The sequence below is a fragment of the Pseudorca crassidens genome, chromosome 4 (assembly GCF_039906515.1).
Source record: "Pseudorca crassidens isolate mPseCra1 chromosome 4, mPseCra1.hap1, whole genome shotgun sequence".
NCBI classification, from domain to species: domain Eukaryota; kingdom Metazoa; phylum Chordata; class Mammalia; order Artiodactyla; family Delphinidae; genus Pseudorca; species Pseudorca crassidens.
Genome location: NC_090299.1, coordinates 106,115,741 through 106,132,126, shown reverse-complemented (window position 1 = coordinate 106,132,126; position 16,386 = coordinate 106,115,741). Strand labels below are relative to the sequence as shown.

Here is a 16,386-nt window from a genome sequence, read left to right as displayed (position 1 = left end):
ACATTCTTTTGAACTAACTGAAATCACAACATCAGAATACTTTCTGTACAAAAATAAGAGAATTCAGTTTTCCTGCATGTATTTTATATTGTAGTATGCAAGCAAATTCTTAACTAAATTAAAATAATGATCACTGACTGATTATTATGTTCTTTAGGGAAAAAGGAATTATCAAGTAACTTAGTTATGTATACAAAAGGGCAGGGATCATACCTTACCATTTAAAAACCGTATAATTTCATATTTAATCTATTCTAAATAAATAATTTACTTATTCATTGAAGCACAGTTGGCTCCTTTTTATTGAGAATTATACTGTTTTTCTTTTAGAAGTATTCTTTAATTTAGACTTCTCAGAAATTTATATCTACCTTTCCTGAATCTGAATGTTTAAAATTGTAATGTAATTTTGTAGGTGTTAGGTGGGTTTTGCTTTTTTGGAATTCCAGCAGGCTTTTCTCTTTCCTCACACAACTAAACGTCCCTTAGCAAGTTTCCATATTTGTGGATAATCATTTTAATGACTCTAGAAGAATGCAGGGCAACAATGAATTAATTTTTAGTATCATCCTTTCAGTTATACATTAGGGAATAAAAACAAGAATATGAGTCAAACACCCAAAGGTACCCACAAGAAGCCTTTCTTGACTCCTTGGGGTAGATTAGATGCCCCAACCAATGTGTCTTTATGATACCCTATTAGAGCTCTTACAACATCGTGTTGTAGTTTTCTTACTTGGTTTCTACATAGTCAGTATATGTAGGCAGGAACCCCTGTCTTTTATTTGCCATTAGTATTTGCATTAACACAGCGTATATCTACATGTATGTGCGTCACAGATATTAATGAAGGACGAAAGTCAAAAAAGCAAACAGTTTTTGGTAATGAGATGAGAAGCTGTGGTAAAGCTCACTCTCTCTTTCCTTCTCTTTTCTGTGGCTCTTAGTTGCCCTTTATCACTTAGAGTGAGAGTAGGTAGAAGAGGCTTATTCGACAATATTCTGCATTTACAGAAACATATTTTAGTAATAATTCTTATTTTAATTACAACCACTGATAATTATGATTTATCTTAATTTATTTTTGCAACTGTTAAACAGGTCAAAGAAAGTATCTGTTCCATCAACTGTGATATCCAGAGTGATTGGAAGAGGAGGCTGTAACATTAATGCTATTCGGGAGTTCACTGGTGCACACATAGATATTGATAAGCAGAAAGACAAGACAGGAGACCGGATAATAACTATAAGGCAAAATTTTGTCTCTTACAATTTTTTTCTTTTGTATTTTATTGCACTAGAGCTTAATTATCAATATATATAAGCATTTGAGTTTTCAATGGAACTTTGTATTTAATAGCATACTTTTTAAAATGGGAATTTGATTCGTGTTTAAGATAACCTTTACAGTTTTTTTTTTTCTTATTTATATGCTCTTGTGAAGTATTTCAAAGGGCTTTAAAGGAATTTTTCTTTTGTGTGTGTATGGCAAAGGTTTGAATAATCTTTTCCTTATATAAACTTGTAATATGACATTCTTAAACACTTTTTAAGAAGGAGTGGGTTTCTAACACATTCTAATCTGTAGTTTTCCATCTTTCTCTTAAATTAGCATTTGAGATTTGTTATTCTGAGATTGTATCCTTAGAATATGAGCTCAGTAATAGGTTTAAATCTGAAGTGGATATTTGTTTTAAATTGAATACTTGAACATGTCTGTGCCTGAATACCCTTAGAGTAAAGATGATATTCTAAGAAATCATAAATTTGGTTGTGAGAGACAGGTGCCCTTTCCAGTAATAGAAGGACAGATAGTTTTTTAGCCTGCCTCAAGAGGAAGGAAGCAATTAACCAGCTCTGTTTTGCACTTATCCCCTTCTCCTATCTTGTTTATCCCTCCCCTGGGATAGGTGTAGTCACAACTTGCCTTATCCAGAGAAGAGGGGAAGTAGATACCCTTTATAAGTAATTTTCCCCTTAGGGTCTCCATAAGGCTTTCCTTTCAATCAAATATTTTCCTGAACATCCAAGACTGGGGTTTGACCTTATGGCCATTGTTGTAATTATCAGGATTCTTCTCTCATTTTGAGACATCTGTCCAAAAGAGTTATAATAATCACTCTACTAATAGAGAAACCACTAATAAATATAAATGGGGTCATCTTAGCTACCAGGATTTAAAATAAAATACTATTTTCTTAGTGGTATTATTTTTCTTGCTTATTTGTACTGCTTTTAATATTGATCAGCTGTTCAACTTCATGGTAACAATATGGATTACGTAGGATTTTAAGTGCAGTGCTTTTCCTGTCTAGAATGTATTTCACAGTTGGAAGATGATTGTTTAGTCTGAGGAAACAATAGTGAAATTAAATTTTTGGGAAAAGAAGTCATTTACTTTTCCTTTGAAAAATATAGTGGTGTGTCAGGAGAGTTTATTGCTTTGTTTGCATAATACCTCAAAAATAGTCAGAAAATTGCTTCTTAACTTTTATCTGTTCTCTGTATGTGTGTACATACACATACACACATGAATTAATTTAGGCTTTACATATTAAAAAGGGGAAATTGGACCTAATTTTTTTTTTTTTTGTCAACTTATAGGGGTGGCACTGAATCAACAAGACAAGCAACTCAGTTGATCAATGCTCTGATCAAGGATCCAGACAAAGAAATTGATGAACTTATTCCAAAGAATCGTTTGAAAAGCTCCTCAGCAAATTCCAAAATTGGGTCATCAGCACCTACCACCACTGCTGCTAACAGTTCCTTAATGGGAATTAAAATGACGACTGTAGCTCTGTCATCAACATCTCAAACTGCCACAGCACTCACTGTGCCTGCAATTTCTTCTGCATCTACTCACAAAACCATTAAGAACCCAGTGAATAATGTGAGGCCTGGTTTTCCAGTTTCTCTTCCATTAGCATATCCTCCTCCACAGTTTGCACATGCTTTGCTTGCTGCTCAAACTTTCCAGCAGATCCGTCCACCAAGGTTGCCCATGACACACTTTGGAGGTACTTTTCCACCAGCTCAATCCACTTGGGGTCCTTTTCCTGTCAGGCCTTTGAGCCCTGCCAGAGCTACTAACTCGCCTAAGCCTCACATGGTGCCTCGCCATAGCAATCAGAATAGCAGTGGTTCTCAGGTGAATTCAGCAGGTTCTTTAACTTCAAGTCCAACAACTACAACCAGTTCATCAGCTTCAACGGTGCCTGGTACATCTACAAATGGCAGTCCAAGTTCACCTTCTGTTAGAAGGCAGCTTTTCGTCACAGTTGTGAAGACATCCAATGCCACCACAACAACAGTCACAACCACAGCAAGTAACAACAGCACTGCACCCACAAATGCCACATATCCTATGCCTACTGCCAAAGAACACTACCCAGTATCATCCCCATCTTCCCCATCACCACCAGCCCAGCCAGGAGGGGTTTCTAGAAACAGCCCTTTGGATTGTGGAACAGCATCTCCAAATAAAGGGGCATCTTCCTCTGAACAGGAAGCAGGTAGTCCACCAGTAGTAGAAACAACAAACAGTAGACCTCCAAACAGCAGCAGTTCTTCTGGGAGTTCATCAGTTCATTCTACTCAGCAGCAACCTCCGGGATCTGTTTCTCAGGAGCCAAGACCACCTCTTCAGCAGTCTCAGGTTCCTCCCCCAGAAGCTAGAATGACTGTTCCTCCTTTAGTAACAACAAGTTCTGCTCCAGTGGCGGTGCCTTCTACTGCCCCAGTGACTTACCCTATGCCTCAGACACAAATGGGATGCTCCCAGCCTCCGCCTAAAATGGAACCCCCTGCTATTAGACCACCCTCTCATGGCACAGCTGCCCCTCACAAGAATCCAGCTCCTGTGCAAAATTCATCTGTTGCAGTCCTCAGTGTCAATCACATTAAAAGACCTCACAGTGTTCCCTCTTCTGTCCAGCTACCTTCAACCTTAAGTACACAAAGTGCTTGTCAAAATTCAATACATCCAGCAAATAAGCCTATTGCTCCCAATTTCAGTGCCCCCTTACCATTTGGGCCCTTTAGCACATTGTTTGAAAATAGCCCTACTTCTGCTCATGCCTTCTGGGGAGGATCTGTTGTTTCATCTCAGTCAACACCAGAATCTATGCTATCAGGAAAATCCTCATATTTGCCAAATTCAGATCCTTTACATCAGTCTGATACTTCCAAAGCTCCAGGTTTTAGACCACCATTACAGAGACCTGCTCCAAGTCCCTCAGGTAAGTTTGTGTTTTCTGACATTCTGCAGCTGCTCATTTATACAAATGATTTTGAAACTCTGGGTTATTTTCTAATACTTTTACTCTGTGACTGGGTCAGATAGACAGACAGTAGTACTAATTCAAATGCTATTGTATTGACTGTGTCCAGAATGGCATTATTATTTTTTAAATCTTTTTAGAAGCTGTAATGGATTTTTATCTTAAATTTACTATAAATAAGTTTATTCATCAGGTATATTTTTCTCTCTCAAAGTAAAGAAAAGGGGACTTCCTTGGTAGTCCAGTGGTTAAGACTCTACACTCCCAATGCAGGGGGCCCGGGTTCCATCCCTGGTCAGGGAAATAAATCCCACATGCCACAACTAAGACCAGGCGCAGCCAAATAAATAAATAAAAATATTTTAAAAATAAATAAATTTAAAAAGTCTTTTTTTTTTTTTTTTCCTGCGGTACGCGGGTCTCTCACTGTTGTGGCCTCTCCCGTTGCGGAGCACAGGCTCCGGATGCGCAGGCTTAGCGGCCATGGCTCACGGGCCCAGCCGCTCCATGGCATGTGGGATCTTCCCAGACCGGGGCACGAACCCGTATCCCCTGCATCAGCAGGCGGACTCTCAACCACTGCGCCACCAGGGAAGCCCCTCATATTTTAATTTAATAAGATAATGCCATCAAAAGTTTGCTTTTAGTTCAAATAAAAAATTATTACCAAAGATTTTTAAAATTTGATTTCACTTCCGACTGTCTTTTTTGTTTTAAAAATAATGAGAAAAATATAGAGATACATAGTTCAAAAGGGTAGGCACTAACTATATGTGCTATTTAAATTTAATAAAATTAAAAATTCATCTCAGTCAAACTGCCCATTTTTAAAATTTTTTCCAGTTTTGTTGAGATGTAATTGATGTACATCACTGTATATGAGTTTAAGGTGTAGAGCGTAATGGTTTGACTTACGTACATTGTGAGATAATTGCGGCAGTAAATTTAGTTAGCATTCATCATCTCCTATAGATACAATTTTTTAAAAAAAAGAAAAAGGAAAAAATATTTTTCCTTGTGATGAGAGCTCTTAGGATTTAGTCTCTCTTAACAGCTTTCCTATGTATCATACAACAGTGTTAACTACCGTTACTATGTTGCACATTACATCCCTAATACTTACTTATCTTGTAACTGGAAGTTTGTACCTTTTGACCACCTTCCTCCAATTCCCCCACCCCACCCCACCTCCACCTCTAGTAACCACAAATCTGATCTCTTTTTCTATGAGTTTGTTTGTTTGAGATTCCACATATAAGTGAGATCATACAGTTTTTGTCTTTCTCTGTCTGACTTATTTTACTTAGCATAATGCCCTCATGGCCCATCCATTTTGTCAGAAATGGCAGGATTTCCTCGTGTTTTTTTGTGGTTTTTTTATGACTAAATAATATCCCATTGTGTGTGTGTATGTGTGTGGTATGTATACATATATGTATACATACCACAGCTTCTTTATCCATTCATCCATGGATGGATACTTAGGTTTTTTCCATGTCTTAGCTATCGTATATAATGCTGTTACGAACATGGAAGTGTAGGTATCTTTTTGAGTTAGTGTTTGTGTTTCTTTTGGATATAGTGCCAGAAGTGGAATTGCTGGATCATGTGGTAGTTCTATTTTTAGTTTTCTGAGGATCCCCCTTATTGTTTTCCATTGTGGCTGTAGGCTGGTCATATTTCAAGTGCTTCCTTGTTAAGCACATAATGGCTGGTAGCTGCAATATTGGAGAGCCCAGATACTGAACACATCTGTTAATATAAAAAGTGCTGTTAGACAGTGCTGATATCTAAAGAGGATCTAAAGATCTGGTTTTGAATGACTGCTTTTTCTTTTTTAACTTTTTACTTTGAAATATTTTTAGATTTATAGAAGACTTCTTCTATAATTACCCCAATTTCCCCTAAGTAAACATTCTTACACCATATATTTATTAAAACTAAGAAATTAATATTGGTACAGTACAATTAACTGGACTACAGACTTTATTCAGATTCCACAGTTTTTCCAATAATGTTCTTTTTCTGTTGCAGTGTCCAGGATACCAAGTTGCATTTTGAGCTTTGTGGTTTTGTTGTTTTTTTTGTTTTTTTTTTTGCGGTACGCGGGCCTCTCACTGTTGTGGCCTCTCCCGTTGCGGAGCACAGGCTCCGGACACGCAGGCTCAGCGGCCATGGCTCACAGGCCCAGCCGCTCCGCGGCATGTGGGATCTTCCTGGACTGGGGCACGAACCCGTGTCCCCTGCATCGGTAGGCGGACTCTCAACCACTGCGCCACCAGGGAAGCCCAAGCTTTGTGTTTTAATATGAATATTTCAAATAATTAAAGATAATTTCATTGAGTTATTTGTAGTGAGGTGGATGGACCTAGAGTGTGTCCTACAGAGTGAAGAAAGAGAAAAACAAATACTGTATGCTAAAAACAAATACTGTATGCACGTATATATAGAATTGGGAAAAAAATGTGGTTCTGTAGAACCTAGGGGCAGGACAGGAATAAAGACGTAGATGTAGAGAATGGACTTGAGGACACAGGGAGAGGGGAAGGGTAAGCTAGGACTAAGTGAGAGAGTGGCATGGACATATATACACTACCAAATGTAAAATAGATAGCTAGTGGGAAGCAGCCGCATAGCACAGGGAGATCAGCTCGGTGCTTTGTGACCACCTAGAGGGGTGGGATAGGGAGGGTGGGAGGGAGATGCAAGAGGAAAGAGATATGGGGAAATATGTATATGTATAGCTGATTCACTTGTTATAAAGCAGAAACTAACACACCATTGTGAAGCAGTTATACTCCGATAAAGATGTTAAGAAAAAGTCTACCATTAAAGCAATAATAAAATAAAAATAAAGATAATTTCATGCTAGAGATAGACAAACTATGGTCCATGTGCCAAGTATGGCATACTACCTGATTTTATATTTGTGGGTTTTTTTAATTGAGTTATAACAATTATGTAATATTTAAAAAAATTTTTTTTAATTTTTAAAAAGAATAATATGTGACACAAAAAATAGTACATTCGGAACTTCCCTGGTTGTCTCGTGGTTAAGAATCCGCCTTCCAGTGCAGGGAATGTGGGTTCAGTCCCTGGTCGGGGAACTAAGATCCCACATGCCATGGGGCAACTAAGTCCTGGTGCTGCAGCTAGAGAGCCCACGCACTCTGGAGCCCGTGCGCCACAACTACAGAGAAGCCCACGTGCCACAGCTAAGACTCGATGCAGCCAAAAATAAATAAATAAATAATTTTTAAAAAATAAAATAGTGCATTCAAATTTCAGTGTTCATAAATAAAAGTTTTATTGAAATACATCTATGCCCATTCATTTACATATTGTGTTATGGCTGCTTCCATGCTCTGCTGACAGCCTAAAAATATTTATTATTTAGCCCTTTACAGAAAGGTTGCCAACTTGTTATGTGTTATTGAAGAGATGACATTCTGGGACTAAAAATTTCTAAATAGAATGGAAACTGATTGTTATTTTTACCTATTTCTATAACACATAAATAGAATGTAAAGAACATGGTCAGTAAATATTTCCTTGCTGGGGGTTGATTGAAATATTTTCATGTACTTTCAAAAACACTTTCTCTTAATACTAAATAGAATCAATATAATTTGGTTGTAAAAGCTTCATATGCTAATTAGTACATTGGAAATGCTTTTACTTTTTTCATTTTTTTATTTTTAAAAAAGTTGTATTGGAGTGTGGTTGATTTACAGTGTTATGTTAGTTTCAGGTTACAGCAAAGTGAATCAGTTATACATATATCCACTCTTTTTTGGATTCTTTTCCCATATAGGCCATAACAGAGCATTGAATAGAGTTCCCTGTGCTATATAGTAGGTTCTTATTAGTTATCTATTTTATGTCTAATAGTGTGTATATGTCAATTCCAATCTCCCAATTTGTCCCTCCCTGCCCCTTACCCCCTGGTAACTGTTAAGTTTGTTCTCTACATCTGTAACTCTATTTCTGTTTCATAGATAAGTTCATTTGTACTCTTTTTTTAGATTCCACATATAAGCAGTATATGATACTTGTCTTTCTCTGTCTGACTTCACTCAGTATGACAATCTCTAGGTTCATTGATGTTGCTGCAAATGGCATTATTTCGTTCTTTTTTTATGGCTGAGTAATATTCCATTGTATATATGTACCACATCTTTGCCCATTCCTCCATTGATGGACATTTAGGTTTGCTTCCATATCCTGGCTGTTGTAAACAGTGCTGCAGTGAACATTGGGGTGTGTGTATCTTTTCAAATTACGGTTTTCTCTGGATATATGCCCAGGAGTGGGATTGCTGAATCATATGGTAGCTCTGCTTTTAGTTTTTTAAGGAACCTCCATACTGTTCTCCATAGTGGCTGTACCAATTTACATTCCCACCAACAGCGTAGGCCAGTTCCATTTTCTCCACACCCTCTCCAGCATTTATTGTTCGTAGATTTTTTGATGATGACCATTCTGACCGGTATGAGGTGATACCACATTGTAGTTTTGATTTACATTTCTCTAATAATTAGTGATGTTGAGCATTTTTTCATGTGATTTTAGCCATCTGTATGTCTTCTTTGAAGAAATGTCTATTTAGATCTTCTGCCCATTTTTCGATTGGGTTGTTTGTTTTTTTTGATATTGAGCTGCATGAGCTGTTTGTATATTTTGGGGATTAATTGGAAATGCTTTTATATTTCATTTTTGTAGAGTTGGAATTTAGTGAAAGTACTTCACTTTTCAAAAAATGTGAAATCTAGGTAATGTGTTAAGAAAGACTAAAATTAAGATTTAGAGAAAAATAAATAAATTCTTGTTTTGTGGAAAAGTATAGAAAAAAGCCGTGCTATATCAGGAGGTAAGGTTTTGGGGTGTACAGTTGATTGGAGCCAAAATTAGCAATGAAGTTTAACTTAAGAGTCTATCAGAGGGAAGTATTAGATTCAGGTCAACATAGGCATGTTTGCCTTTACAGCTATACCACTATTTCTACACCCTAGAAATTAACATTAATTCAGTAATAGCACCCAATATGTAGTACCATCATCCCAAATATACCCTTTATGCCTGTATGTTTCATTTTTTTCTCCTTTTGATCCAACCAATGAAGATTCACACATTGCTTTTGGCTATTATGTCTCTTTGATCTCCCACAGTCTAAAACATCTCACCACCTTCTTTTGTTCTTCTTGACATTGAATCCTTTGAAGAGTCCAGTTGTACTGAAGAATGTCCTGCATTTCAGATTGACCTGTTTTCTCAATCTGTGGTTACATTCTGGTTAATCATTTCTAGCAGGAACATCAGATAGGTAATGTTTGAATCTCACACTGTATTGTATCAGGAGGCACTCAGTGACAGATTGTCCTTCTCTTATCTATGGAAAGCATGGCCACTTAGTTAAGATGCTGATTGTCAGATCTCTCTATTATAAAAGTATAGCTACAGGGGCTTCCCTGGTGGCACAGTGGTTGAGAGCCCACCTGCCGATGCAGGGGACACGGGTTCGTGCGGGAAGATCCCACATGCCGCGGAGCGGCTGGGCCTGTGAGCCATGGCCACTGAGCCTGCACGTCCAGAGCCTGTGCTCTGCAACAGGAGAGGCCACAACAGTGAGAGGCCCACGTACCACCAAAAAAAAAAAAAAAAAAGTATAGCTACAATCTTTTTTTTTCTCCTATAGTTTTTTTTTGGTTTGTTTTTAGTTTTGTGGGGTTTTTTCGGTTTTGTTTTTGTTTTTTTATTTTAGTAGCACTCTTAAGTTCACAGCAAAATTGAGAGAAAAGTACAGGGGTTTTCCATATACCCCCTGCCTTCACACAGGCATAGCCTCCTTTATTACTACATCCCACTTCAGAATGGTATTTTTGTTACAGTTGATGAACCTACAGTCACACATCCTTATCAAAGTCTGTAGTTTACATGGGGTTCATTCTTGGTGCTGTACATTCTGTGGGTTTGAACAAAAGTCTAGTATAGTAACCATTATACTACCATCCAGAGTATTTTCAGTGCCTTAAAAATCCTTTGTGGTTTGCCTACTCATCCCTCCCTTCCCCATACGTTTTTAAAGGTAAAATTTTATACAACTCCTTGGCCACTAAACCTATTTAAATTCTAGTGTTAATATTAAATCTATATGTATTCTATAATAAGTAATAAAATGTCAGAATTAAAATTAAATGTAAAATGTTTTCCTTGGTAATTTCTTTTTCATAGCTATATTTAGGAAATAAAGGGGGAAATAATGAGTGGAATAATGAGTGGAATGACTGGAAGAAGTAAGCAAGGAGAAATTTTTTTAATAATCTAAAATATTTTTGGATATATTAGGGACCTCTTGGAATTTTAGGTTTTTCTAATTATATCTCCTAGGGGTAACTATTATAAATTATGATTATCTTCTACATTATAGGTATTGTCAATATGGACTCACCATATGGTTCTGTAACACCTTCTTCTACACATTTGGGAAACTTTGCCTCAAACCTTTCAGGAGGTCAAATGTATGGACCTGGGGCACCCCTTGGAGGAGCACCCACAGCTGCTAACTTTAACAGACAACATTTTTCCCCACTTAGTTTGTTGACTCCATGTTCATCAGCATCAAATGGTGAGTAATATACACTGTAGTTCCAGAGGAAGAGTTTGTCTGTATGTTCCCTTAGAAAACAAAAGGTTTTGGGTTTCCCTAATGGCACAGTGGTTGAGAGTCCGCCTGCCGATGCAGGGGACATGGGTTCGTGCCCTGGTCCGGGAAGATCCCACATGCCGTGGAGTGGCTGGTCCCGTGAGCCGTGGCCGCTGAACCTACGCGTCCGGAGCCTGTGCTCCGCAACGGGAGAGGCCACAACAGTGAGAGGCCCGCATACCACAAAAAAATCCCCCAAAAAACAAAAGGTTTTAAGTTTTTCAAAGTTTGGAGTCTTTAAGTTTTAAATCTCTTAATAATTTAATTTCTATAAAAATGTAATTTGTATTCATGGCAATCTGAAATCAGGAGGAATTTAAATAGAATTTCCAGGTTTTTAAAGTATTAGAATCAACTTCGGCTCTATCAAACCTAGCATATTATATTGAAGTTAATTTCTAAGAGGGATCATTTTTTGAGAATAAAAAATCTTGTTGTATCATCTATTGATACACATTTACTTTCAGGTTTGAGAATATAGCTTCCAAGAAGAAAGATTTGTAGCCTTAAAAGTAGTATAAATATAATGTTCTTTTGGTCTACCTTTAAATCTCATCTATTACATAAATAATACAACTGATTTCACATTACCAGATATGTGATTTTAACTGTAGTCAGACTTTGAAGCAGTGATCAGATTTTTCAGACCAAGGAAGATCATTCATCATTAGGGAATTCAACTCACATTAAGAGAATTCCATAGTGAGGCTATTATTTGTGGTTATTTATTTATTTAGCAAGGATAAAGGCATCAAATTGCTTTCACCTTGAGGAAATTTTAATAAGAATCCATTTTTTTTTAAACTACCAAATTTCTTCTAACAGTGTTAGAAACAGCCCAGTTAATAGAGACTGGTTAACTGAATGAAAGAGTAAAAAAATATTAGTATTTGAGAGATGCATATCAAAGTACATTGCCAGTGAAAGCATGAACTAAGGTGTAGCATATAGTGAATTTACATATTTATAGTTTTTCTTGTGTTTGTCAAATAACAAGGACTGTCACTTGGAATATTAATTATCCTTGTACAGGTGTCCCTAAGTGAAAAGAAGTGGTTTAAGAAAGAATTCAAAGTGACTGTGATAAAAACATGCCAGAAACAAAGTGAGAAGTATGAAAATAAAGTACGAATGTAAGAAGAAAAAAAATTTACAGCAGTTCTCATTGAGGATACTTTACCCATCTTTGAAGATAAAGTGAATATACTATAACATAGCTACTTAGCCTGGCTTATCTAAACTAAGCTATTAACAGAACACTGAAACTAAATATAACTCTAAGGAATAACTGATTATGACATTTAAGTCTTACTATCTGGCTTATAAGGAAAGGTTATAGCCTCAGTTATTTAAAGCTGTATTCAATGCAACATAAATTTCTGTGTACTAGAGGAATATGGATATTTGTTTTATTTATTATAAGGAAGATTGATAGGTATATATTGAATGGAAGGTAATTCACTCTGTATTAAAAATTGGCCTGGGCCTTCCTGGTGGCACAGTGATTAAGAATCCGCCTGCCAATGCAGGGGACACGGGTTCGAGCTCTGGTCCGGGAAGATCCCACATGCTGCGGAGCAACTAAGCCCGTGCACCACAACTACTGAGCCTGTGCTCTAGAGCCCGTGAGCCACAACTACTGAAGTCCACGTGCCTAGAGCCCATGCTCTGCAACAAGAGAAGCCAACGCAATGAGAAGCCTGCACACTGCAACCAAGAGTAGCCTTGCTTGCCGCAGCTAGAGAAATAGAGAAAGCCTGCACACAGCAATGAAGACCCAACACAGCCAAAAATAAATAAATAAATAAATTTATTTATTTATTTAAAAAGTTGGCCAAAAAAGGGGGGAGGAATTCCCTGGCAGTCCAGTGGCTAGGACTCCGAGCTTCCATTGCCAGGGGCACGGGTTCGATTCCTGGTCAGGGAACTGAGATCCCACAAGCCGCGCCACGTGGTGCAGCAAAAAAAAGAAAAAATTGGTACTTTATCCTAATTCAGGGTTCTCTCCCTTTAGGGAGGTGAATTTGAAGAGATTTTAGGGCAAGTTACAACAATTAAGGAAAAAAAAAAGTAAAGTAAAATATTGAGGATTACCAATGAACTCTGTTTGTAGTATAGCTAATAACCATATGTTACATGATAATAACAATAACAACAGTTAATTTACTGAGGTTTAGATACTTTTCAAGGTAATTTCCCCCCCAGATTGCCTTTGTCAGCAAAATCCTAATATAGACAGGTAGGTGAGCTTAGACAAGTCATTTCAGTGAACCTCAATTTTCTGATCTGTTAATATCCACCACACTGGATTAGTTTAAGGAGTAAATGGGATAATCTACTATTACTATTGGTCTACTATTATCTACTATTACTACTATTATCTACTATTACTGTTGGTCTTTCTTCTTTTTGATGATAATGAACAGTAAGTGTTAGTCCTGTTTTCTAATAGTTTTAGAAATGTACTAATGGAATGGTAACAGAAGAGCAAACATATTTATAAGTAGCCGGTGATTAAAAAGTCTGAAACATAATTTTTGAATGATTTTACCTGCTTAGTTTTTTCTTTGACTCCTCTTAAAATTAGTTTTTATTCCTAAGTATAGAACAGATCTGAATCAGTGTCTTCTGAGTATGTTGAGCTGAAACTAAACCGTTATAGGAATAAAAACATCTTCCTTAAAATATCTACATATGGGTGATTCATATTCACCTATTTTTATATAAAAATAAGGATAGTCTTTGATTTTCATGTTCATAAAGAAATAGGAATTGGGAGAAAAGGTGTTAAAATGGTAACATCATTGCTATTGAAATGTGTTACCTGAAATTTTTTGGTACTTAATCTTTAAAATAGAATGGATTCTCAGAAGCAGAGAATGTTTTAATATAAAATAAAACATACTTACTGATACTAATGTTTATTACTTTAGGAAATACATTAGAAATTTTTTTTCCCCTTTTGAACCATGAACCACTCAAGGTAAACATGTTGCATTTGATTATATCTCTAGGGTCTTTAAAGCGTAGCACAAAGAACCCGTGTATATCCCCCCACTCCCACTCACTAATTGTTAACATGTTGCCACATTCCTCCCTTTCCCCACCATGTATCCCTGTGTGTATGAGTGAGTGAGTGTGTGTCTGTGTACATGTGTGTGTGTAGAGTATGTGTAGGGATTGTAGGGGTTTTTTTTCCTGAATCATTTTAGAGTTAGTTGCACATATCAAGCTGATTTCCCCTACATACTCCAAATTATAATATTTTGGAAGAACAAGAACATTCTCTTCCACAACTACAATGCAGTTGTCAATTTCAGCAAATTTTACATTGATACATTATTATTATCTAATGTATAGTCCATATTCACATTTCATCACTTGTCCCAATAATGCCGTTATTACTTCCTCTCATTCAAGATTCAAATCAGTATCACAGATTGCATTTAATTCCCATGTCTTTTTAGTCTCAGAAAATCTGGAACTGTTTCCTTAGCCTTTCTGTATCTTTCAAAGAATGCTTTTTTTTTTTTTTTCAGATTATAGGTTAGTTGTTTGGTAAAATGCCTGAGTTTGTTTTTCTGATATTTCTTCATGATTAAGTTTAAGTTATATATTTTTGACACGAATATTAGTATTAGTCAACATTGCACCCTTCTCACTGACATTAGAAGGTATAAAATGTCAGTTTGTGCTATTATTGGTGCTATTAACTTTGATCTCTTGGTTTCACAGATTTCTACACTGTCATATTGTCATTTTTCCCTTTGTAATTTATAATTAATATGTGGGGAGTTGCTTTGAGACAATTCTTATTCCTCATCAGACTTTCAGGCAGAATATAAGGGAAGGGGGGTGGAGAAGTAGCAATTATCTCAGTAGAAATAATAGTTTTATTTTTGTAACCATGATAATATTTATAAATTTAAAACAAAACCAACCTTGATAAAGGGGAAAACACTAAAATTGAATGTAAATAGAAACAAGTAAACCTATCTGTATTTTAGATTATTAACATAAACCTACTAAAAGAAAAAGAAACAATCCAAAAAACTCTTAAAGACAGTAGTATTTTGTATACCCTTCAGTCTAAAGACAAATAAACTTCAGACAAATCTGCAATTCTACTTAGGACATTTGTTTTTTTATAATATTATAGATAAACAATTTTAAAACTATATGGGGTATATTGTAAGGTTGAGCAAATGAATAAGTAAAAATATTGATGATGATGTGATCCAGGATTCTCACTGTAAGAAGAGAGAAATATAGAGTAGAGTAAGGCAAGGAAAAACCCCATGGAATTGGATTGGAATTAGAGGATCAATATGAACTCATGATTTTATTTTTTCTTTTATTATTATTTTTTAAAATAAATTTATTTATTTTTGGCTGCGATGGGTCTTGCTGTGAGCGGGCTTTCTCTAGTTGCAGCAAGTACGGGCTACTTCTCGTTGAGGTGCACGGGCTTCTCATTGTAGTGGCTTCTCGTATTGCAGAGCATGGGCTCTAGAGCGCAGGCTCAGTAGTTGTGGCGCACGGGCTTAGTAGCTCTGCGGCATGTGGGATCTTCCCGGACCAGGGCTTGAACCCGTGTCCCCTGCTTTGGCAGGCGGATTCTTAACCACTGTGCCACCAGGGAAGTCCATGAACTCATAATTTTAAAATGACGTTATGTGTTGCATTGAATCATATAAAATTGCCATTTCGCCACCCCCCCAGCACTGCCTACTGAAAGGGCCTAGAAGCAATGAATTTTCAGTAGCACTAAGCGTATTCAGTGTCCAGATCTGTCTGTTAAATATTTTAGTTTACTAAAAGAAACTAGGTCTTCTTGGGGAAATAGCTGATTGGAGAGCTGGGGCAGGGAAAGTATAAGGGGAGCCTGCAAAAGTCTTAGAGTGTCAGAAAGTAATTCAGTGCTCAGATGATTGGGACATGTCAAAAGGACACAGGAGGCGGCTTGAAAGGGGCTCCCACTAGCCAAATTCAGGACAATTTGACCATCAAAATGAATAATGTCAGCTCATTGAATAAAACAAAAACCCATGTTTACATAATGATTGTAAATAAAATTTTAAAATGCAGAAGAGGGAATGTTGCTCCTTACAGTATAATGACAACTCATAAATGTAGAGGAATTATAATTTGAGTCATCATTTTGCAACTGTTAGAATGATTGATTCAGGCAAGACTCTCAGACTTTTTTACCTTTAATACTGAGCTTTTAACTAGTTTTCATTTTCCTTACCTAATGTAAATCTTAATACTTTTTAATGACCATTTAGTTTGTTTCATCTGACTTCTAACTCTTCTTTAGGTAATCTGTTCACATGAGTGTAATTTCATGTTTTTGTTTATTTCTGGTAGTCTTTTAAAATTTTGTTTTTAGTATTTATA

The 16,386-nt window shown here is 36.5% G+C and overlaps 1 protein-coding gene across 10 annotated transcripts in view; it reads left to right on the top strand.

The window, feature by feature from the left end:
* The window catches only part of ANKRD17 (ankyrin repeat domain 17), a 163,841-nt gene that overhangs the window by 138,103 nt on the left and 9,352 nt on the right, over nucleotides 1-16,386 (top strand). For 9 of the 10 annotated variants that reach the window (XM_067736247.1, XM_067736241.1, XM_067736240.1 and 6 more), the window contains 3 exons: nucleotides 1,102-1,251; nucleotides 2,605-4,241; nucleotides 10,711-10,908. In XM_067736247.1, the coding sequence (XP_067592348.1) occupies nucleotides 1,102-1,251; nucleotides 2,605-4,241; nucleotides 10,711-10,908 (1,985 nt within the window). The remainder of the gene's footprint in view (nucleotides 1-1,101; nucleotides 1,252-2,604; nucleotides 4,242-10,710; nucleotides 10,909-16,386) is intronic. The other variant, XM_067736242.1, reaches the window with a different exon arrangement.